Source organism: Ciconia boyciana, chromosome 3 (assembly GCF_034638445.1).
Source record: "Ciconia boyciana chromosome 3, ASM3463844v1, whole genome shotgun sequence".
Classification (NCBI taxonomy): domain Eukaryota; kingdom Metazoa; phylum Chordata; class Aves; order Ciconiiformes; family Ciconiidae; genus Ciconia; species Ciconia boyciana.
Genome location: NC_132936.1, coordinates 14364243 through 14390503, shown reverse-complemented (window position 1 = coordinate 14390503; position 26261 = coordinate 14364243). Strand labels below are relative to the sequence as shown.

General features: G+C 37.1%; 1 protein-coding gene across 3 annotated transcripts in view; it reads right to left on the bottom strand.

Moving 5' to 3' along the window:
• Positions 1-26261, bottom strand: part of NBAS (NBAS subunit of NRZ tethering complex) — a 182173-nt gene that overhangs the window by 5888 nt on the left and 150024 nt on the right. For all 3 annotated transcript variants that reach the window (XM_072858557.1, XM_072858556.1, XM_072858555.1), the window contains 3 exons: positions 23367-23506; positions 15030-15174; positions 8388-8516 (listed from right to left, as the gene is read on the bottom strand). In XM_072858557.1, the coding sequence (XP_072714658.1) occupies positions 8388-8516; positions 15030-15174; positions 23367-23506 (414 nt within the window). The remainder of the gene's footprint in view (positions 1-8387; positions 8517-15029; positions 15175-23366; positions 23507-26261) is intronic.

Sequence of the window (26261 nt, the reverse complement as noted above, 5' to 3'; positions counted from 1 at the left end):
ACCATTAAACATCTGAGCTATACTATGGGGATGAAGATGCCCGCATGCAACACAGAAGCAGAGCAAGCTGCCTGTACTCATGCATAAATGAGATCATTGTGTCTTTACACATAACAAAAGAGCACACAAAAGGCTCTTGGTTGTGTCTGACAGCTCATTCTTAAGCTCAGATAGTCCAGTAGGTTTAAATTGATTAACATTTCCCATTTTCTGACTTCAAGGCTGTCTGAAGACCTGGTCAGAAAGAAGAAACCTTTGTAATGTAATTGTCTCCAGGCAACTGGATGGAGACACAAGATGGCAAGCAGATCCTGTGAATGCATCACACAGCTAAGGCCACTACCTATTCTGCAACTCTTCGTTAAATCTAAGCAGAGTCTGACAGGTGTGGGAAGAACACAAAGAAGCCAAGGTTTAATGAGAAATCTGTATAAAAATAGGCAGCTGAGAAAGATAGATTAACTATTTGTTTTTATCAGTTTTGCAACTCCAGATCATGCCAACATTTGGGGTATCAATTGCATATGAAGAAACAGTCATTAGCTTAAATAAAAACACATGCACACAGAAATTCCTTACCAACACCTATGCAGATTGTCAATAATGGGGCTACATCTGGCTGGTGACTGGTCACCAGCAGTGTTCCTCAGAGCTCAATTCTAGGGCCAGTCCTGTTCCATATATTTATCAACAATCTGGATGCAGGAGTTGAATGCACCATTAGCAAGTTTGCTGATGATACCAATCTGGGAGGTGCTGTTGACTCTTCTGAGGGACAAGAGGCCTTGCAGAGAGATGTAGATAGATTGGAGCACTGGGCTATGATTAATGGGATGAAGTTTAACAAGTCCAAGTGTCGGATTCTGCACCTAGGATGGAGTAATGTTGAGCACAAATATAAATTGGGAGAGGAGTGGCTGGAAAGCAGCCCTACAGAAAGGGATCTGGGGATGCTGGTCAACAGCAGGCTCAATACGAGTCAGCAGTGTGCCCTGGCAGCCAAGAGGGCAAACCGCATCCTGGGGTGCATCAAACATGGTATAACCGGCTGGTAAAGAGAGGTGATTGTCCCTCTGTATTCAGCATTGGTGCGGCCTCACCTTGAATACTGTGTGCAGTTCTGGGCCCCACAATTTAAGAAGGATGTGAAGGTCCTTGAATGCGTCCAGAGGAGGGCAACAAAGCTGGTGAAAGGGCTGGAAGGAATGCCCTATGAGGAGTGGCTGAGGACTTTGGGCTTGTCTAGGTTGGAGAAAAGGAGGCTGAGGGGCGACCTCATTGCTCTCTACAGGTTCCTGAGGAGGGGAAGTGGAGAGGGAGGTGCTGATCTCTTCTCCCTGGTGTCCAGTGATAGGATGCATGGGAATGGTTCAAAGCTGTGCCAGGGGAGGTTCAGACTGGACATTAGGAAGCATTTCTTTACTGAGAGGGTGGTCAAACACTGGAACAGGCTTCCTGGAGAAGCGGTCGATGCCCCAAGCCTGTCAGTGTTTAAGAGGCATTTGGACAATGCCCTTAATAACATGCTTTAACTTCTGGTCAGCCCTGAATTGGTCAGGCAGTTGGACTAGATGATCGTTGTAGGTCCCTTCCAACTGAAATATCCTATTCTATTCTAATAAATTAATGTACATTTCAAAACCTTAATTAAGATAGTTTTATTTAAGCATCGCTGCTCAGTGTACAGGCTGTAAGATTTTTAAAAATTAAATCAATTTAAATGTACCTTAAGACTACATCTATTTAAAATTAAATTAGAACAAGCATTAAAGCAAAAAAACTACTAAACTAATATAAACACAGCATATATTTAAATGTAAAAATACACCACAGAGTATAATATGGTGCCAGTACAAGAAATGACTCAGCAAAACTAGGACTCCCCAATCTATAAAAAAGAGGCAGCTTAGAGAGTATAGAGCAAATAGCAACATCATTAGAGTATACAGGGATTGATTAAACACATTCTGTCATAAAAAAAGAATTATGAAGCATCAAATGAATCTAGTAGGATCAGATTCAGAGTAAATAAAAGGAAATAGTTGGTTTTTTACACTCTTGAACTCTTTGGCAGAAGATACTGCAGAATGTAAAAGCTCATCCAAGTTTAAGGAGAAACTGGACAAAATGGAGGAAGAAAACCACCGGCAGTTACTTGGTACACAAATACATACAGCTGAAAATGACTGGAAGTTGGGAGGGTAGCATCTCAGAAAAAGAGCCTATATATTTGCCCTATTCTTACTCTTGGCTGGACTTGTAATTCTTCCCTCCGTTGGAGCCAGGATACTGTTCCAGATGGACTTTTGATCCTTAAAATTTTACCTTTTAAAAAATACTAACTCAAAACAACCTTAAGGGTTATTTTTGTTTGTCAATGATTTCAATAATATTTGAAATGTTGTTTAAATTAGCACAGATTGGCTGCAAGTATATACTTCTAGCATGCACACCAAATAGTAGCCTACAGTAGACACAGACTCTCTAAATGGCATCATATTTTCTTTTTCAAAATCACTCTTTTGACAAGACTTGTAAACAAGAGAGTAAAACCTGATTAAGATAATACTAAAAAGCAACCTTACCATCCCAGTGTTAAAAAGCTGCTGCTTCTGGACAGACAGAAGAGGTGGGATCTTATGAGTCACTTCTGATCTGCCTGCATATGCAGAGACCTTACTATCCCAAGATCCTAACTAAGTCTTAAAACGCTGGTTCCAGCAAAGTTTACCGCTGATCCCAGAAACACTGTTCCAGCGATATGGGATGCAGCTGACTGCAATTTAAGCAAGTCTCAGAGGTGCAGGTATCTTCTGCACAAATGAATACACAACCACTTTCCATATTGTGTGAACATGTGAATATCCTATAAACCACAATAATGACAAACTCAGAGTATATACGATGGCAAAAAACCATTATGCCTAGCTAAACTTCCATGTTGAGGGTGCTAAATTTTTTATTAGTGTAAAACCTGTTACTTCTGGAAGGCTTAAATGGGAGAATACTTTTCATATCCATCTCTCCTTCAGTATGATTTGACGGTGCAGATTTAGTGTGGTGCCCATACGTGTACAAGTAAAATGCACACGCGTACAAGTAAAAGAACTAATGGGGATAATTATGCTAAGGAGAGGAAATCCTGACTTTTTTTTCTTGACTTACAAACCTATTTAGGTATTGGCTGAAATCTACTTTCAAGATGTAGGCATTCAAGCGGTATCTCTGATGACTAGCTCACTCCTTTAGACTGTGATATCAATACCGTTCCTTGCTAGAGACATGCATATTCATCTAGAAAGTGAGACAGAATAGAAACAGAATTGCAACAGATGCACTCATAATTTCCACTGAAGCAGTGCTACAGCACTCTGCTTCAAGCAGGGCTTGTGCATTTTATCAAATGTCTCTTTAATGCAGAATTTATAAACGGATCTGCATCTACAGATGGAAAACCACATCTCAGCAAGGTTCCCCTCAACAGGTACAGGGGAACTTCTTCCACTCCACAAGGTCTCCACGAGTCCTGAACTCTTTCTGCACATCTTCAGCAGGATGGGTAGGAGCCTTATCCCAGACTACTAAGTGCTGCTCTCAGAGAGAACACGGGATTCAAGCTGTTTCCCTAAACACCCCTGGCAAACAATCCAAACATGAAGCAGTTGTACAACCTGTATTCACCCCTGTGCTGACTGCTGTATTTCTGAATCAGAATGGCAGTTTGTATCTTACGCTGAACTCAGTGCTGTCAGTGCATAATTAGTAAGGGTTAAGCATGCCTGCCATCAGCACACTAATGTTACGAACTGCAAATGGGCTCAGGCTTGAGGCACTCAGCTCTACCAAGGCAGTGGGTCCCCTGGGCAAGCAGAGACACGGAGCCTGCAAGTTTTAAGAAAGCTTGTGTGTGAAATAGGTGGGTGAAGATCAGCTTTGCCACAGGTGGCACCTCTTCTGATGTACTCAGAAAAGGAACTCAAGGCATCTAGAAGGCTTTACCGATAAATCACCAAGGCCTCCACAAATTCATGCAACCACGAATGCAAGAATTTTGTAGATCCGCTCTCCAAGACCAAGGGCAAATCTTATATCAGCATGCAGTACTTTTTCTGGTTGCTAATACAGCCTACGTGGACATTGTACCTGTACTTGCTATGATGCAGTGTATCTGAAAAAAAAAACCAAACAACTATCTTTCCTGTAGTGAGAATTTCAGATAAGCAAGAGCAGGTCAGGTGGTATCTTCTGCCTAACTAAAGGGCAAGACAGGGTCTGGGCAATTCCCTGTCAGCATTGTTTGTGCAGGTGTCTAGAGGTTCTGGTATTAGCAACAGGCAATATTTCATCCATAACTTATGCATTATAAAATGCATGCATTATGAAATATGGATACTAATGGAAAGATAAGAGCTGCTGCTGATGGAACAGCAGAAAAGAACTGAACCTGCTATTTCCCAGAGTATTAGCTCTCCACTCCTGCTGGAGGTAAAAATGCTTTTCATTTTATTCTTCAATGGAGTCTATAGCTACAGGACAAATAAATAAGGGGAGAAAAAAACAAAGAGATATTAAAAAACCCTAGAAAACTAGAGAGAGATATTTTGCCGTAATCACCATTAGCTTAAATACACATAATTTAACAAGATTTCTTTTAAAAGGTAAGCCACACCAAGTGAGTAGCCATAAATGACATAAGACACTGGAGACAACTGGAAATTCCATTATTTCACACATCTTTTATGATTTTTCATATCACATTTTTCAATAAGTCATGTTGCAAAGGTAGTCTCAGGACTCCATCATTGAAAGTATAGCATGTAAACTGAGCTAAAGTATTACATTAGACTAACTAAAAACATTTTCTAGTTCTAGTTTCTATTAAAGTCTTGGTTGAAGAAGTATTTGCACTGATTATATTAACTCCCATTTGTTGGTTGTTTAAACAATGTAACTACCAACAGGCAATAGAATATTTACTTGCTCTGTCAGAAGTATACAAATCAGTCTTAATCTTTGAAAGATAACCAAGTGAACAGACAACACTGAAACCATTCTCAAAAACAGTCTGGCTCTTAAGGGCAAACTTTGAGCCCTATTGGCAGTTATAAGCTTATTTAAGTAAACTGATTTTTAAAATTATTAATACAGCACACAACACAGAGGAAGAAAAGTTATTTCTGTTATCCAAAAAAAGACAAGTGGCAGTTTATAAAAAGATACACAATAAAAAGAGAGGTCTGCAATTTCAAAAAAAGCTTACGCAAAATCTTGGTTGTTTTATTACAGGCAAAAGCTATAGAATTCCTAGTATCAGCACTTCAGCATCATCCTTAACTGTAAACATCCATAAAGCTGTCAGCAACATACAACAAATGGCTAACTAATACATCGTATCAGCAAGCAAGTGCTGTATTTTTCTCACAGCCATGTTTGTGAGCTGTGTTAGCACTACGTCAGGGAATCAATAGATATGATTTCCCTTTGCCAGATGTTATTTGTCCTTTTCCCGTTTAATGTAAGCAGAAATGGGCTTCCTATGAAAAATTCATTAAGTATTCTACAAAAAGCATTAACAGTCCGAATACTGTTTTCAAAAAGCAAAAAGTACGCATACAAAATTATACTGAATAAACAACATTGACACAGCTAAGAAATATATGCAATTTTAGTACAACACCAACTAATGTAATCGTAAGAGATGCATATAAAACAAGGAGCAAGAGATACTTTCTAAACAATGTAAGAACAGCTTTTAAATTTAGCACTGCACTCTTCTGTACTAGTTGCTTTTCTAACACTGGCAGTGGCATGTCACATTCAAGGTACTGGATAAACTCTATGCCTGATGTAATGAAGTCAACAGTTAAATTTTCATTGACTTCAGATGAAACATTAGACCAAAGCTAAATGCTTTGAAAATTCTAGGATATGCAGCACTCTTACAGAACTATGTGCTCAAATGAATACTGAATTTAGAAGGAAAAATTAGAAACAGCTTATCAAGCTGCCTCCTGCATAAGAAGGCCGAAAAGAATATCATTTTAGGCATGCACAGGTGTACAAAGCGCTTTATAAGTAAGAAGATAATATGGTTCCTGGCCCTAAAACTTCAATATAATGTGATCAACCTAGAGTGCAGAAAATTGAAAGCTGTAGCACACTAGAAAGAAAAGGCCAGTTAAGACAGCAATACAATTAGCAGCCATTCAGAAAGTGCTACTGCACAGCATTGTGCTTTAAAAATAGTTAAATAAAATGTACTCGGACACAAATTCCTGCTGGCAAGCTTCAGAGCTAGCCACTTACACAGCAGCTTTCATCTGTTAACAAAAAAGTCAATTTCAAAAGGTTAACAAGAACATTTAGATGAGAAAGTGCATGCATGTATCAGAACCCTGATTGCTTTTCTATGAGATCATCTTATTTTAAAAGTTACAAAAAAAACTTGCTTTGCAGAGACAAAATCTAAAATTGCAGGTGGTAAAAGAAAACTATCAATATACTAAAGATAATCTACTATTGTTTTGTGGTTAATGTTTATAAAATGACATTTTGTGGAAAATTCAGAAAATTTGTGGTTTATTTGCATAAGGAAAAGGGAATAGGAACACCTTCATTAAAACGTGTGGTTTTTTGCTTAGAATGCCAAACTCAACTAGGAAATAATCCAAATTCATACTGGATGCTAACTATGACATTGGAATTTTGATACAAGCAGATATGTATTACATATCATATGCCCTGCCACCTTCCATGCAACCATTTCAAATGTTCACAGAGAACAGGTTAAAAAAGCTGGTGCTTCATTCATTTTGGTAACTAAGTCCTTTTGAAGGAAAATTAGCAACATCTGAGATGGAGCCTATGCTTCCAGATCTATTGCTTCTCTTCACTGGTCTTCACCACTGTGTTCTGGAGTCCTCCTGAAGGGGAAGGAGATTAATCCCTTCTCAAGCTATCCAATGGATGCAAAAAGAGAAAGCTTCTGGAATACAATGTGCAGCATCAGAAGGAAAGACACAGCACATGAGGAGGAAAAAGTGAGGAGGAGAGACTTAAGGGAGAATCCTGGGAAGAGCAGGATGCAGAACATCTTTCCTAGGGAACAGAGGATGGTGTGAAAGTAGGGGATAGGATTGTATCATTTGTTGCAACCAAGGAATCTGAAAAATTTGTTGCAATTAATGTAACTAGAGCAGAGGGCCTGCCCTAGAAGGCTCCTGCAGAAACAGGGGAATGTTTGCCTACTTTGTGTGTCTCAGGAAAAAGCTGTAATTTCGATCTGAATTCCTACAAATCACATTTTTAAGCTTTTGTGTTTTGTGGATGCTTATTTTAAAAAGATATACACAGTTCCATTTCTGTTTCCATATGGGCAGTTTCACTTTGAAGTAGCATATGGGAAATTTATCATCAGTTATAATTTTATATTGTAATACACAACCAAGGGCTCCCTAAGATATGGTGCAGAATTTGGAAATATTAGAGATGTGGTTTTCCTACCTAAATATAATTCTGGAAACATTTAATGCAGTTAATTCAGCCAGACAGGAAAGCCATTCCCTTTCATACAAAGGTCTGAGACAATACCTCTATTCTCTTTTGTGGTAGAGTGCTAAATCGTAGACCATAGCTAACATAAAATCCAAGAAAGTCAGGTTGTACATGCACAAGTTCAATTAAGAGCCTGAAGACGTTTTAAACCCACCTCAGTTTTCAGAAAAAAAGATAAAAGATAATATAATGCTTTTGTCTAGGAAACTAGCTTTCATCTTTTTAGGTGTTCCTTCTTAACTGAAAAGCAAATACACAGGAAAAAAAAAGTAATGTAACTTTATATAACAATTGAAAAATATACAGCAATGTCTCTCAGTTCTTGTCCTTTTTTCTCCAGAAACTTTGCTGCAGTAGCGAACAAAATCTGTTTAGAATTGCATGAAAGTCCCCAAACATACCATCTTGCATTTTAACCTTTCTACGACAAAAACAGTGATATAACAGCTCTCCACGTGTATAGGAACAGACCGCCAAGTTTGTCAGAAACAAGCTAACTCATCTGATGTACCATTATCACTTAAAAAAACCCCAAAGTGCTAGAATATGACCACAGAGATAACCGTCTACTTTATATAACAGAATAGTTACTGTTCCACCACTGTGACTTAAAATAGCATACCAGATAACTTAAAGAAAGTGCTATGAGTTTTAATTACCTCAAGTATATAAAAGGTCTTACTAGTCCCAAGTTACTGCTCACTGTGGACACAATAGCTGTGGAAAATCTTAATAATGATAAGGGTCTCAATAGTCTCTGCTTACTATATGAAGATAAAAGAGCTAATTTATTACCTCAAACTCTGAAAAGTGGTTAATTCAACTGCTCATACCTTAGCAACAGCTCTTATCTGCTCCAGTGCCACAGCATGAAGATCTTGATCTTTGCTTTCTACCAGCAATTTCAGGGATGGCAGCAGGAGGGACTGGTTAAGCAGCAGCAAACATAATTCTTTTATACACTGAAAGTAAAAGTAAACTCATTCAGTGAGATCTCTGGAGATACTAACATCATCATTCACGCTAAAACTTATGAAAATTCTATGTCAAATGCAAAATGAAAACAAACTTTTGAAACAAATGAAATCTCTGTTGGAAATAACTCTTCAGAAGCTTGAAATTACAATTTTTAAAAAAATGTGGAATACAGGGTTATAAGTGCAATGTTTGTTATATTAAGACAAGGCAGGTACTGAATCACCATTACAACCCAGAGTTTTCCTGAAAGAACAACAAAGCAATCACAGCTCTCTGTGGGACTAATATATTTGTCCTTCTGAAATAGCAAAGCACAGGAAGAAACTCAACAGACATCTGTGACATTTCTGTAACTCAATTATGCAATCATAAAAGTGGAACAAAATAGAGAGTTCCACAAAAGTGGAACAAAATAAAATACATACCAGAGTTGCACATTATAAAGCTCTGTTGCAAAATCTTTTCAAATTTTATACAAATTTTTATACACAATTAAAGCTTAGCAAATTAACTTTCATTCATCTAATTTCTCATATTTTATAATATAGCACAAATTTAGCATAATAAATCTTCTGTAAGAAGAAACTGGCCAGAAAAAAAATCTTAAAAACAAACAAACAAAAAACCTACTGTGCATTTCCAAATCTTTACCTTGGCCTTTAGTTAAACATAAATAAATAAAAATCTCCTACACGTAACTTGTGGTTTTGTTTTTCGTCAACATTGCAGTAATTTATTCATTTATACATCAAAAAGTATTTCAACTAACAAATTATGTGATAAATCAAATTATAATTTCCCTTTCCCTTTTTGTCATTTCCAAGAATTTTGGTCATTTGCCACAACCACTTCCCAATGAGGCCCATCAAAGATGTCCCATTTTCCAGGACAACTTACGCTAAAGTGCTCTGGGTATTGTATGACAGTCACCTTGAAAATGGTACCCAACTCTAAGAGCTGCTCTCTGTTTCACTTCAACATATAGAGAGCAATTGTCAAAGGAGCTCATCAGCTAAATATTAAATTGAGAGAATGCAAATCATGTATTTTTTACATCGTTTGAAGTTTAATGATGACCAAAATGCAACCGCACTTTTAGCAGCATGGTTTTCATAGCTGTGAACCTAAAAGCCTAAAAATTATTTGAAGATGAAGAAATGTTAAATGCTTCAACTGTAATGTACTGCAGAGACACCTTGCTTGGCACAGGGAGCTCTCTGGCTGCATGTTGCTCAGTCTTTTCTAAATTTATACCTTCAAGAAACACTGCCTAGAAGGATATATTCTATCACACTGAGCTCTGAGTCCCTGAGGCAAGGCTTGTTCTCTTACCCAGGCTTGTTCCTCTAAACCTGTACTACTACTGATGATGTTTTCGGTGACGGATACGATATAGGATCAAGGAATAAGAAGATTAAATAAATATGTTAAGCTTTGTCTGATCAGTCTTATGCTTATTAAACTTCTGAAAATTTTATATTCCATTGTATTTCTTTTGAGCAGTATGCCTGACATACCAGCAAACTTACTGAATGCAAAGTTAAGAGATTCACACTACATGTCTCCTTTTCTTGAAAAGGTGTATCCATGGCAATAAATGCAGCTTATGTTCAGAAAAATAAATTCTGAGAGTCATAAGATATATAACCTGAACAAAACAGCAATTTTACCATGCTTGCTTTCTCTGTCTGAAAGCCTCTCAAAACTAAGCGGAGAAGCAGTGTCATAAGAAATAACCTATATTACATATTATAAAAAGGCTCTCTAAAAGAACCTCAGATCATATTTTAGGGTTGTGAGAGGAAGAAAAGAAAACTAAGCAAATTGCAAAATGTAACTAGGTACTGTACATTTTTAAAGCAACAGAGCAGGGAGAGAAAAGATGCAGATGTTGAATCAGAGTCTCAATGAGCAAGTCTCAATGAGCCGCTTTAAAAGAAAAAAAATTTATCTCTCAGCAAGCAAATGCAGTAATACAGATATTAACATTGCTATTTTCAAAGCAATAACATTTAACTCAGATGATACGCCAGCATTTTGTTTTCTTCTTTAGATGCTTCACAATTATACTCTAGCACTGGTTACACATTCTAATGGGACATGTTCTAACACAATCTGCTTTGTTCATCACAGAGGCATAAAGGCCTCCACATAAGAAAACACATGCTTAGCTATCCAATTAACTTCTGTTTATCTTACACTAGCAGATTTTGAAGCCAAATGTCATTAGATTTCAGGCAGGTACAAGTCAGATGACTTGATTAACTTTGTGCCTGATTATAACATGTCTAGCAGACATATCCAGCCTTACCTACAAAATCCATCATCTCTCTTGAAGGAGAAGTATACATTCCAACAATTAATTTTACTTACTGTCAAAATATCATGCCTTATGCTAAAAATTGAAATGGTATAAATTAAACTCAATTGGTTCTTGTTATGCCTTTCTTTGTAAATCAAGAGAGAGTTTTATTAGCTTCTGTTCCATCTAAAAATATCTGCAGAATAAAATCAATCACCTCTCGATCTCTGATAAGCTAATACACCGCACTCCTTCAGTCTTCTACTTCAAGGTGTTTTCACCGTGCACTAATATTTGCAGGTTGTCTCTTGCCTCTCATTTTTCAGTGTCCTCTTAAAATGCAGCTATACTAACAAGGTGTTTTATTTTAATGCTAGTTTCACTAGTGGTTTATGGAGAAGGGTACTTCTTATCCACTCTTCTTCACTTGATATCTCTTAAAGTTAAGACTGCCTCTGTTTTCCTGGTACATTTATGATACAGCATCATGATTAATGACATACTGATACAAAAAGGTCAGTAACAAAATGCCAAGAAAAGCTAAGTGTTAAATATCTTTTTTGCTTCAATTCTTATTAAAAGATCTCAGTCAAATGAACAATTAACAGTTGACGATAATAATGGGTGAGAATTTGGCATTGAAAATTCAGTCTCAAATGAAAAAAAAAAAGATGTTTCTAGGGCTGAAAAATGCACCCCAAAACACCTAAAGAAATAATAAATCACATTAAGAGACTTCACCCTTGAGAACACAACAGGTTACACAAGACTGGAAAAGAGAAATAGTCTGTCTTTCAGACATGGAAGAAAGCAGGCACGCAAGGGGAAAAGGATTATGGACCTATCAGACACTCCCAGTCCACGAAAAACATCAAAACATACAATGAAAAAACAAACAAAAACATTGTACAGAAACATGTTCCTAAAGGCCCCTGCAACAGGTTCCGTAGTTAAGAATAAGGCCATCACTATGGCATATTTTAAGTTTAGCAACACTTTGAAAATGTGACATGAAACACTGTCAGAGGCACCAGGGGAATACAGTGGAAGATAGTGTGGTCCAACTTGCAAACCCCTGGAGTGGCCTCCATCCCTTTTCCCACAGAAAGGGACTGGACAACTTCCCAAGCAGACTGCCCAAATAGCACAAACACCTCCTCGCACGTCTGCCACAAATGACTGCGCTGCTGCTCTGGACAGCAATTGGAAATCCAACCCTAAGCAGCAAGCCACCACTCGCAGGGCTTCTCAGAGCAACCCAAGTGGCCTTCTTTTCTGCAATAAGCACTCGAAAGCATTTGAGGGTCTGCCTGCCTGTGGTGTGAGGCTGCGCTTAGAGGGGGTATGATGCTACCTGTGAGAGGGACAAGGGAAGTCCTAAATCAAATCTGGATTTAGCTGAAACTTTTGTAAGATAGCTTTTGTCTTCCATCTAGTTATGCAGCTACCAATGGTTCACTGTAACACCGGTGGGACATATAAAATGGATTTCACAGGAGTCTGTTTTTGGTCCAGTATTATTCAATGTTTCCATGGATGGCTTGACAGGCTGGATAATGAGTACAAACAGTATTATGACTGGAGAGGCCGAAAGCAGGCCAAAGGGCAGCATTTAAATTCAAAATTATCTGAACAAAATCATCAGAAACAAGTGTGACTGAAGAAAAACATACAATGTAAACTCACATATAAAAAATTGGAACAACTAGCTACAGAACTAGAAAAAAGGAGACCAACTGACTGCTCTATTATTCTAGGAGATAAGCATCTTATGGCCACTGGGACCCCAGGGTGATTACAGATAAGAGACTAGATGCATTCTCCCATTTAGGTGTTTATGGTAACTGACACATGACCCATAGGCTGATAGAAGAACGAGATGTTCAGAGTCGCACTTAACACTGGGGGGAGAAGGATTTGCCTCTTTCTGAAGACATTAATCAGGCAGTGCAGACGTCAGACAGTCCAAACACACGTGCATTCCAAGCAAATAAAACAACAGTTATTTCAACTAAGAGGAACAGAAATATCTATCCACTGAATAATGCAAATTAAAAAAAACCCCACACACAGAGATACAACGATTAATTGTTGCTATGCAACTCTCCAAAAGACATTAAAAAAGAACCTGGCTGTAAAAAAATAGAAAGACCAGCAGGAGGTGGAATAAAGGAAGAGAGAAACCTTTCTGATTACATCCGAAGAAACAGTTTTTCTAACTTCTAGACCATCATGACTTGAAGTTAAATGCTTCTTCCATCACAACCTTTGGACTTCAGAATGGCAAGTGTTCTTCATGGTGATAAATTGATCTCTCAGGTTTTAGAATGCCATCATTCTAGGTCTGTCTTGCTAATCAGTGCATTTATTGAAGTGTGAAGTCATCTAAACAGGTTAATTGTCAGTAATCAGATGTTCATCTTATTCAGCCACACGATATCGACTCTAATTTGCGCACTTAAGTACCATAGCTGTGCATACAAATAAGTTACTTAAATTAATCCATGTCATTCTCCCTCTTCCCAAGTAGAAACTTAAAGCAATATAGCCTGTGTTTGTAGGTAACTACAATTACACATGTTAGTGCAACTCCTGTTGCTGTACAGCATTCTAGTCATAAAAAGGTATTTTACATTGGTAAAGGTCTTTTATGTTTGAGGACCAGAATATCTTCATACCATATCTGTATACTCACACCTACACAGAGGGCTCTTCCAACATCCTGTACCATTAAAAAAGGCAGGCACATCCAACCAAGGCTCCCAATTAATACCAAAACTGCGTATAAATAAGGACTTGTTATGGAACTCAATAAAAAGTTTACTAAATTAAGAGAACTAAGCAAACCATGACCCATTCTTGATTGACTGCTGTATGATATTGACCCTTGGTGGGATTTGTCTTCCTGGTTCACTGAGGTGAGTTACAAAATTCTGCTTTGTCAAAGTTTGACTACTCCTGTGCATGAGTAAGATCACGAGTTTACAAGCTATGATGCGCCATTCAGTGCCTTGTAAAGAAAAGCTACACATACTTATGCCAGTCCCAGGGATAGGGAGACCTGCCTTCCACCAAAATTTTTGGTGGAATGAATGAATTAATAAATGTATTTATCATTTCAGCTTACCAATACCTTCTGGAATTTTGAACTTGACTCAAATCAGTCTGTTTGACTATTTAAAAAAAAAAAAACAACATTCCACCTGTCTGTATTTTAAACAGAATGTGTTGTTTCTACTCTGCTTCTTAACATCTTAACATCAGCTGTTTTCTATAACAGACTGTGATTGCGTGAAGATGATTATAAGGGATTAATCAGCCTACTAAAAATATGTGCATGACTAAAGTTGTGTGAAGTTTATTAAGCATTTCTCAAATCTGTCTTCATTAGTATACAATGTTTACATACAAAACACTTCAATAATTTTATACTTGAGATGCTTGTATTGAAGTATGCATACATAGTTAAGTAAGACAGAACACCATGATTATTACAAAACAATTACTAGTATATTAGGTTTTTTTATCACCAACACATTTTTCAAGAACTCCTCACTAAATCTTTATGTATTTATTAGTGAGAAAATTACTGATTATTTAACTAACAGTTTTTGCCACACTAATGTCAATGACAATGTACTATTAAAGCCTTTCTATAAATACTTCAAAGAATAATTTACACTGGAACAGACCTCTAAAGGTCAGCTAATCCAACTAGCCCGCACTCAAAGCAAGTCCAACAAGATCAAATTGCCCATGATGTGATCCAGTCAAGTTCTGAATACCTCCAAGGACAGAGACTCCATGTCTCTTCTAGGCATCCACCTATTCTAATGTTCACCACTTTAACGATGAAAAAGATTTTCCTTGTATGTAATGAGAGTTTTTGATGATGTAACTTGTCTCTATTGTCTCTTGTCCTATCACTGAGCATCTCTGAGAAGAGGCTGGCTCCATCTCCTCTACATGTTTCCTCATCCACATATTTAAAGACAGCAATATCATCTCCCTCAGCCATCTCTTCTTAAGACAGAATGAAGCCAACTCTCTCAGCCTCTCTACATTTATTGTGCTCCAGCCCCCTAACCACCTTGTTAGCTCTTCGTTGGGACTTGATCCAGTATGGCAACATCTTTCTTGTAGTTGGGACCCCAAAACAAGACTCGTATCCATGATACCCAAAGTTAAAACTTACCTCAACAGGGAGCATGTGCTTTGTCTCATACAAAGAACGGCAGATTTTCAAAATTTCATTTCCTGTGTTCTCTTTTTCCTCAGGTGGGCATCTCTGTAGCATAACAGTCCCCAGTTTCACCCAGGGATTATCATCAGTGGATGATCTGCCCAGAAAAAACAGAGATGTATACAGAATATAAAGATACACACTCTCACCATTTTCTATAGGTGTTTTTATTTTCTTTTTTTTTTTTTAATGAAGAAAAGTACAATCTCATGAAAGAGGAAGGAAAAAGTTTTGAGACAAATTACTATCCTGATGCCATCATTCTTTCAATGCAACAAAGAAGCTTAAAGTATTTTGAATTATGACATGCTGTTATAATCCCTGAGGAATCACGTACCAGATAAAGATTGATCAAATTGGAATAGCATAGGAACAGCTTCTCTTGGCTTTATACCAGCTAATTTCCCAAGTAGAATGGTTTCAAGGGAGGGGTGACAGGAATCCAGCATTCCTAATTTTGTTTGCTTTGATCACATTCTAACAGCATCTCTCTCTCAAGTATCTGTCTCTTGCTTCTGAGTGGAGAAAATTTTTCCAAGATTCATATTTTAATTTTCAGGTCCAACAAGTACAAACAAAAATAAACTTTTTTTATAGCCCATCCAAACAGGGTAGGAGAGTGAAAGTACATGCATCTGTGCTTGTCTGTCAGTAGATATGGATGCAGATACATTTGTTTTACATATTTAAAATGTTCTTTTCATTCCACACAGAACTTCATGCAGTGTCACCATTACAGAGTTAGACTTAAAAAGATGGCAGACAGTAGATACAAGTAAATTTTATCATGCATGATGGCAAAGGCAATGTTTACTATAAAGTTTTGTTGCTGGAACATTTCTTGGACTACAGCTGCTATTTGCTAGATCATGGAGATGCTTGGCTACTTTTGTTAGTGATAGGTGTACTTGCTGGGACTGGATGTACTGACAGAAATGGCTAGCAGACCAGAGCTTCTAACACTGAAACACATCCACACTGCCATTTTCCTAATGTGAATTAAGTTAATGCATTTCCATTCCCATCTACAATGGGCTAAAATCATGCACAATCACAGCTTAGATCATGATCATATTAAGCCACAGTAACGCAACCACTATGTTCATCTGTGTATAAACTTAGGAAGGCACAAAAGGTGGTTTAAAAACCAACCCATCAATCTCTTTGGCCATTAATCAGCATCCCAAAGATATGGGAAACTTTTCATTTTAGCCTGAAGGAAAAAAAGAAAAAAAAAAATCACAGCAAGACCAAATCTGGCAGGTTGGTCTTAAATTTAGTGTAAATTAAGATACTCATTCAGCACACGTGGGAAGGAGTAGTAAAGGGCTGTCAAAGTGCTGCTTTCCAAAGATATTATTTAGCAGCAATTGTTGAAAGTAACACATTAATATCACTGTAAATGGAGTCTGTTAAGAGAGTCTGTTAGATTGACATATACCAAGGAACAGGTCTGACAACTCTGGAGAGGACAACTACCAATATCTACTGTTTCATATATAAAAGCTCTCTGCTGCTCATCTTCCACTTTCAAAAGTACATACTGTAAACAAATAAAACCAGCTCCACATGAAGCTGACATTATATGCTAACATGAAAACCAGACAGAGATGCTAGGAGTGGGTAACTTTGAATGCAAACTAAATAGAAGTCATTATCTTTACTCCTGACAACTTAACTGAGCCTTTCCATCAGCCATAGTCACTGAGCACAGAGCTGCTGCAAGTCTGGCTGGGAGTAGCAGAGCTCCTCCTCTCCTCTCCTCTCCTTCCAACCTGATGGGTCCAACCCAAAGATGCCGGCTTATTCAACAAGCAGAACATGATGCACTTAATCTATGAACCCCCAATAAGCTTAGGAGAACCATCCCCCCCTGCAACTCCATCTTTCCCACTGGTTAAATTGATAGCTCCTGCTATGTGATCCATCTCTTGCTTAGAGGCATGGCGAGTCATAATGAATTTCCATTTTCATAGCTGCTGCCTCCCGAGTACATTAAGAAAACCTATAAGAATTTCTCATTAGAAAAATAAAACAAAAATCACAGTACAAAACACAGAAGTTAGAAATAATCAGCAAGATGCAAGGCCAGAAGGCTTGCTATGTGCAGGTTTATTTAAGTAAAAGATCAGATATATACTTTACATATATAAAGTTTTTATATATATATATATATATAAATATAAATATATATAAACAAAATATTCAGTTTTCTTCTCTCCTGAATCTTACCCTAGTTCAACTATGTTTTAAAAAAAAAAAAGTTATTTCTCAACATGAAAAAAGTAATTATTTAAAAAACTCAGCATGAACGCATTATTTTTTTGCCCAGAACCAAAAGAGGGAAATTTTGGATTAAGTTAAAAAAAGAAAGGTGAACTAAGGTATTGAGTCGCTAAAAGCTGGTCTTTTTGAGTTCCAAAACACCTTATCAATATTTAAAATAAATATAAAAAATGCCTTTTGAATGTAGGCAGCAAGTTCCAGAGGACTGCAGAGCTTCAGGTACTGTCAATTATTTTTTTTTAAAAAAACACCTTTATGAAGTGCTTAAAATGATATCTGAATATGAGACACCTAGATGGAAAAGCATGCATGCACAACAGGGTGTGAAAATAAAATTTTAAAAAGTATATGGTTTTTTGAGTGCTGACTGAAACAACCCAGCTACCTGTTTCCTCACAGTCAAAATGGCATTGTTATGATATGAAGAGAATCATATTTGCAGGTGAATAACGAGCATTATTCTAGCTAGAGAGTTTTAAAATACAAGAACTCAAAAAACCATTAAAAAGCACAGACTTAATAACAGAGATGTCACAAAAACTCTTTAGAAAAATAAAAGGCTACTAAAAAAACCCCAAACTTCAGTTCTTTTATTTCTCCTTCCTTTTGAGCCTTTGTAGGCTCAGACTTAAATTCCCCAGTTCCTGCACGTATCATTACATTGGCAGTAAACAATCAGTTAGCAACAACGACCCTTTTCTGAAGCAGAGCAGGAACAAATAAGTAAAGATTAAACAAAAATCTGAATACATATGGCTAAACAATTGGCTTAACTGCTCACAGTTTTCCTCTCTGCTCAAGAATTTCTTAATACAACTTGCTTTAAAATGAGATCGTTGCAAACCTCACTAACAAAACAGTTCCTTCTCCTTACTCCAACGCAGCCATCAAGGTAGGTTTTTCAGAAACACATTTTCAGGAACATATATATCAAACACTCTAGGCTGGTAAGCATAATTGAATGCTGTTAACATGGAAGTATGCAACAGAGGAAGAAGAGGGAAGAATGAGCAATGCAAGAAGAGGAGAAGAGCGCAGAGCAGAGCACGCTTGCAGTAGCGTTCCCAAAGATGCAGAGATGGGCATATGATAGTGACCGTCAATGACAAGGGGGAGAGAGAGGAGAAAACGTTCAGATAAAGAAGGTGATTTTTTTGATTGTTGCTGGGCCTCCTACTTACAGCACAGCCTCTGTTTCCTGGCTGGCATGAATAATTCCAGGATTTACAAAGTCATATAATACAAATTAATAAAATTCAAAATAATAAAAAAGAAATGTAAACTATTGCCAGCACACTGTAATAAGAGTCAGTTAAAAAAAAATTCTATCTACTTGACAACAGTTTATGAAATTAATCCTGTCTCATATCAAGGAATACTGAAGGGAGCTGTACCTGACTTTTTAAAACTAATCATACTTGAGGTGGTGGGATTGAGGGTGGAATGAGGACAGAACTTCATTTCATGAGTGCTATTAGCTGTTAAGACAGATGGTTTTAGTTCATGCAAATTAATTTTAATGACAGCACACTGATTATAGAAGTCAAAATTTGAGAACATTTCTGCACACCAAATATATTATTTCTGTAGACAAAAGAAAGAAATACACATTTTGGTTTTATATAAAATGTGTAACTACATGGCCTAGATTTAAATTTAGTTTAAGTCCTTATAACAAGTACTTAATGTTTGTCCTTTAGACTTGTTAAAAAACAGAACAAAAAACCAAAGCACCTAAAAAAAAAAATAGAACTCCAAAATATATTTGACTAAGCCAATACAACTAAGTGGAAGAAAAGATAATTTACAAAAAGGAGTATGATCATGCTGTCTACTATTAAAATATCATGTATGTTTTTTGAAAGCAGTAGGGGATTTCTAAAAGATTTCTATCCTGCGGAAAGAAGGACTTTCAAGCCACAATGAGTATTCCTGCTGACACAGGATTTATAAAGTACTTAATTGGTCTTGCAAGTATTGTTAGTAACGGAAACAAAAGTGATAATAAAAGGAAAGCAATGGGAGTATAAACACAGAAAGACCCTACGGAGTGAAAATGCCCCCCTTTGATATATTTTTCGACTGGGACAACTCTTAGCAGGGAAGGGAAAACTGAACCATCATTGACTTAATTAAGTAAAACAAACAAACCAACCAACCAGAGATGCAACATTCCTACTAAGAACCAAGAAAAGAGGAGGGAAGGAGGCAGAAGGAGATACATCTCTGTCACTTCTTTCAAGATGCAGCCTCAACTGTCTTCTCCCCAAGCAAAACACTGCTAAGGCAGAGAAGAGAACAGACTGGATGATTTTTCACACCCTTCAAACTAGGAGAGAGAACTGAAGAATGAAACAACAGTGGCAACCGTGCCCTGTGCCAACCACTTTAAAAAAAAAAGTTTCCTATATTATGAACACAATTGCTTGCTCTGCTAATTAATTTTTTTTCTTCTTCATTTTTTGGTTGTCTAGAGTTTCAGGCAAATTCAAGAGAATCTGGTAAATCTGAACTACTCTTTTATTTCCCTGGAGATAATGACTGTCAGTTTAGTTCTGAGCTTCGGAAAACCAGTTGGGAATCTGCACCGCAGATGACATTTGGGAATCGTAAGAGTCAGAGGTTCTCCATGAAACCAATATAAGTGGCTATTACTAATGAAAGAGAAGGGGGCAATTTTCTCCTGAAGGCTTTCCAAAGCCTCCTGGCAAAGTCAAAGCAGTGAAGAGAGACACTGAAGTTATAGTAATAACAGGAATTATTAAATACATGGATTAAAAAAAAAAATCACAGGATAACATTTGCAGTTTGTTCTTGGCATAAAGTCTCAAGACATGGGCTGGTCAGCTTCACTTCAGTTCCTGGGAAGATGAAGCAAATCCTCCTGAAAACGTTTCCAAGCAAATGAAGGACAAGAAGTAGACTGAGAATAGTCAGCATGGACTTAAAAAGGGGAAATCATGCCTCACCAACCTGATACCCTTCTACGATGAAATGGCTGGCTTGGTGGATGACGGCAGATACTATGTACCTTGAATTCACTCAGCAAGGCTTTCGACACTGTCTCCCACAACATCCTCATTGACAAACCGATAAAGTATGGGCTAGATAAGTGGACAGTGAGGCAGACTGAGAATTGGTTGAACTGCCAAGCTCAAATGGTTGTGATCAGTGGCACAAAGTCCAGTTGGAGACCAGTGACCACTGGTGGACCCCAGGGGTCTATACTGAGACCAATACTCGAACATCTTCATTGAGGACCAGGATGAACATCAGACAGAGTGCGCTCTCAGAAAGTTTGCGGATGATACAAAACTGGGAGAGAGTGGCTGATGCACCAGTGGCTGACACACCTGATGATATTCAGTGGTACCTTAAGAGGCTGGAGGAATGGACAGAGATCAACCACATGACACTCAGCAAAAGGAAATCCAAAGTCCACCCCCTACCTGGGAAGCAATAACCATCAGTACAGGCTGAGAGTCAACCAGCTGGAAAGGAACTTGGTGGAGAAGGGACTAGGGTCCTGTTAGACAACAAGGTGACCGTGAGTAAGCAATGAACCCTTGCAGCAAAGAAAGGCAACAGCATCCTGGGTTGCATCAGGAAGAGTGTTGCCAGCAGGGTGAGGGAGGTGATCCTTCCTCTCTACCCAGCACTGGTGAGACATCTGGAGTGCTGAGTCCAGTTCTAGGCTCCCCAGTACAAAAGTGACATGGACATACTGAATTGAGTCCAGGAAAGTGCCACAAAGATGATGCAAGGATTGGAGTATCTGTCCCACGAGCAGAGGCTGAGAGAGATGAGAGTTGGGACTAGTTCAGCCTGGAAAAGACAAGGCTTGGGGGAATTTTATCATTTGTATAAATACCTGATGGGGAAAGTAAAGAAGAGGGAGCGTGACTCTTCTCAGTGATGCCCAATGATAGCACAAGAGGCAATGGGCACAAATAAAAACACAATACATTTTAATAAAACCTAAGAGAAACCTCTTTGTTGTAGTTGTGGAGTCTCCAATCTTGGAGATAGTCAAAACTCAAGGCAATGGCCTTGAGCAGCCTGCTCTAGCTGACCCTGCTTTGAGCAGGGGGGGTGGAGTAGACATCTCCAGAGATCCTTTCTGACCTCAACTATTGCTAAATATATGAAAATCACAGAATCACGTATAAGGTTGTGAATTAATTTTCTCTCTTCTCTTGCCTCTTATCTTAGCCAAATTGATTTCTTTATGTCAAAATTGTGACTAGGTAAATGCCTAGGAACTATACTAACTACATTAGACCCTAAATGAGTTATGATACAGGTGATCTAAGTATTTTGCGCAAATTTTCAGACCTCACTGATCTTGGAACTAAGAGGTATCCCACCTCTGAAATTTAATTCACTGTTAGTTGTGATTACAAATCACATTTAATCATTATTTTGTTTTTCCTTCTTCCATTTTAGGAAGTCAGCCTGAAGGAACAGAACACCAAGCAGGAGATAAAATTAAATAATTTTAAATTTCCTCTGTTACAGAGCAATAGACAAGAACTGTCTATATACAAGCAGTGATCTCCTTTCACAAAATCTTTAGTCTTTCTGTTCAACCCAAGGAAAAAGAATTTTGCTAACTGCAGCAATATTTCACTTGACCCTTTGTTCTATAAGTTTAAAACTTTTTTTTTTTAATTCTAAACACTACCTTAAACAAAGTTTGCCCATTCCCACACACTGTGAGGCATCCAATTTTCAATTACAATTAAAACAAAACTAAAAAGGAAAGCTGAATATGAAATTGTGACAGATCACACAGCAGTCCTTATACTTATTAATGCACTGAAGACAATTTTTGGCTCATAAAACTGTCATAAAGAATTGAGATTAATGCTCATCCAGAAACTGCAAACAAACTGCAGGCTCGAAGGTGAATAACCCTTACAGATTACCTTCTAATGGACCAGTTCTCTACAAGTACACAAAAGAGTTACTTTTCATCAAAAAGGTAAGCCTTAACGTTTCTGACAAATCAGTGCACATAAACACTGATTTGGGGAGTGCAGACCCCAAGTTAAAACAGGTTGTAATCAATACCCCAAAGTAATCCAATGGAAGCATCATTTAATGTTTCTAACCTAACTACCATGAGATAAAACATGGCACATTGTACTCGCTAGCCAAAAACTTATTAATTTTATTGCTCTCCTTGAAAGATATGTGACTTTTGCCTCATAACATAGGATCATATGAATCCTTTTATCTTAGAAGTGATCATTAGTTATAGAATAGAATGGCTAAAATTTTTACCTTTAAATGTGTTCAGAAAGTCAACAGACAAAAACCAAAGAACTGGTAAAAAATAATGTAGTTAAGATGTTCCAAATGAACACTTTCTAAAATACTTATTCTAATGGGTGCAATGCTGAAGTTTTAAGTAATTATTTTCATTTTAAATTGTTGGGCCAGGATATGTCTCCCCTAGTATATACTCCTTACTTTTGGATACTTTATTCAGAGACAGAAATAATAGGTAGTGGATCTAGAAAAGAGAAGCACCATTGCTTGGTACCATTACCCTCATAGACCTCCTGCAGACTGTCTGCCACAGCCATCTGAACATTAACTTTCAAAGGTTTTTCTGCAAAGTGTAACTTTGAATGGAAACAACAGTCAGAACTTTCTATTCCTTTATATGGATTTTGTACATACTGCCAAATGTAAGAGCAAAATACATAACTTTAAATTTAAAGTAGATAGAAAACTCTCCTGTGCAACAGTTCAGGCAATAAAATGGTTTTCTGTCTCCTCCATGATGCATATTATCTATGTATATATAGTTTTTACAAGAAACAGATTGATTCAATTCTGCTTTAAACAAACCACTTATTTTTCCCAGTATGACCCTTTCCAAAGGTCATGCTCCTCTTAGACGTGTTTGAATTCATTGACTGAAAACTACATGATATTATCAAGCAATAACACTTAAAACTCTTTTGTTACATGATTGTTTGAAGAAATGCTCACCCGTTGCTCGTGTCCATCGGTGGCCAAGCCTGAAGGAGTAAAGCCAAGTGCTGAAACTCAGAAGGACCGTGACTAGACTCCAGAAGTCCCAGGAAGAGATCATACCTTTTTTCTTCGTTTTCAACATCTGTTATCTCTACCTGAAAAAAAAATAAAAACAAACCAGAATTAAGACTTTTTTTTTTTTTTTTTTTTTACAAAATCTGGGACTTAAAAGCATCAACAGACTATCTGTGAAGGATATCACTGTTGTAAAACAATGCAGGAACACAGTGAATGTAGTTTTCCCAGAAAGCTATTTTCTTACCTCTCATTTTCAATTACATGCAAATAAAACAGGAGAGCACACAAATGTTGGGGAATGACTTACGTGTACGTTACTAAAACAATGTAACCCCACACAAGTACATTCATTGATTAGTTCAGACGATCTTATCTCTGTTCTTCAACCAACTAAAAATTCCTTAAATTTCCTTTTCTTGAGATATATATATACATATATATATATATATATACACACACACACACACACATATACGTATTTTTAAAGAATGGGTATGTCTAGTGCTTCCCTAATATATATTTCTCACCTATCTTATCTGAATTTAGTCTTACCTGAATTTACAGCATCTAATCTTTTCTCCCACAGGAAAGAGCCCTGCAAGATGATTCTAAGTTAATTTACCCAGTGAAGAATATTTGCTGACAAGTACTGTAATATTTCTCTGTATAGGTGTTTGAACCTAAGAAAAACAAAAACCCACACCCCATCAGCTAGCCACCAGACAATTCTATCTCAGAAAAAGTGGCCATCTAAGTTTAAAACCTGCAGCTTCTGCCAGGACTTGAATTCACTTCAGTTGATGACAGGTTCTTTTACAGATAATTACTGCTTGCAGTTTGCATGGTAAAAAAGTACAAGGTAAAAGGTCTGACTGTTGAAGGAAGATTGCTATAAATGAGAACCAACTTGCTCCTAAATAAGAAGCAGCTTCTGTTTAAAAGTTTGGCTATCACACTAGGAGAGCTTTCACAAATGGAATAGCTATTCACTGTCTACCTGACATACAAAAGTTCCTGGAGTTTAAAAATAATTTGTTACAATAACAAGGTAGCTTCCTCTGCATTATTAACACAGTCTAACACTGAATTTTTCTTCCTGAAGTTTGAAAAGTTCCACGATATCAAACACTTCAGTTTCTTCTTATAATTCTGCTGAAGTTACACAGCATTAACTGTTAACTTTTCTGTTTCAGCCCAAGTAGTTCTAAGACATCAAACATGGACAAAGTTTTCCTTAGTTCTACAGCTACTCTAAAAGATTAAAGATCGCATTCCCATCTTTTCAAAGCGACTCTGATATATCAAGGGCAAATTTTTCAAAAGAGGTTGGAAAACAAAGAGTACTGATGCATTTATTGAGTTGCCTACATAATTTGTGACTTTAAAATATTTAGTGCAGAAAAACTGTTTGCTTCTGTCTCCAGGGTACATCCAAAAGCACCATATACTAAAACATTTTAGATAGTGAAGAAATGTTTCTGAGATCTGTCCATTTAAAATACTCCTCTGTACTGCCAATGTCACATAGCAGACATCGGTTACCCACTTGTAATATCCCTAAATTCCATCTATACCTGCCAACACAAAATATTATCATCTTCAATATTTAAATCACAAGGCTGAAAAGAGAAGGGAAAAGAACAAGAAAGGCTAAAAGGGACATAAGACATGCTAACCTCTAAGGATCAAAAATATTTAGCAGTTTAGCAAATTATATACTATCTAGACAACAGAAGCTCTCACATTGCTTCATCTGTCCCCAAACTCCCTTTTTCAGACAACTAGCTCTTTAAATATTTAAACCACGTAAGTAGCATTCTGGATGGTCCATTGAGTACATTTTAATATATTTGCACAAACAGCATGTTACTTCAAAACACAGACTAAATGTTCAGATTTCTCTAATGATAACCATAAAAATGGAAAGAAATAGCACAGACAGTATTAATAGATGAGAAAGACTGTCACAGAAATTGAGCCATTAGTAGCAGAGAGTAGATGAGAGTGGATCAGACATCCTATTCAACATAAACTGAATTCCAATAATTCTGCCTAATAATGCATCTTTACAGACTCGAGTTTACATTTTTTAATGAAGTTAATTAATCTAACATTATAGTGTTGTTTTGGACAGCTGGATCCTTGCAACATGATTGCTCATAACAAAACACATATTAATTAGATCAAAGTAACTCAGAAGAATTCCCTTTCTATTCTCAAACATGGTGTGGATTTCTGCAATATTTCTTTCTGTAGTGGCCTTTTTCAAGTTGCCTACATTTCCCACTAAGAGTAATAAAAATAAAGTGAACTTTCTATAGTGTTAGTTATTTATAGTTTTTAAGAAAACTATTGAAAATTCACTTTTTATATGACATTTTAACTGCAAGTCACTTCCATTTACTGTGAAACAGGTGAGATTAGGAAGTAGCTACATAGTGTGTAAGTATGCATACCTTTAAGAGTGCATGTGGTGATCTAAAATGCAGCACTAAGGACAGAGGAAATGGAAAGTTAATGAAAGAGCAACAGATGGAAAATACCTAAGTATTGATGGGTAGATGACAAGTATGATTACTTTAAAAAAAAAAAAAGACTAGTGTTATCCTACCTTAAACTCCCCATCCCTCCATCTTTTAAGTCCTAGCTATTTTCCCTTCTTCAATGTATCTTATGTTTCTATTGCATCTATCAGTTGTCCCTATACTCCACATACATCTGCGTTTCAAGTATGTTTTAAGCATTATTTCACTCCTGTGACAACGTGGTTGTTAAAATAACTTTTTTTTAAAAAAAGAAAAGCTGAGATTCAGATGTAAACCCTTGCTTTAA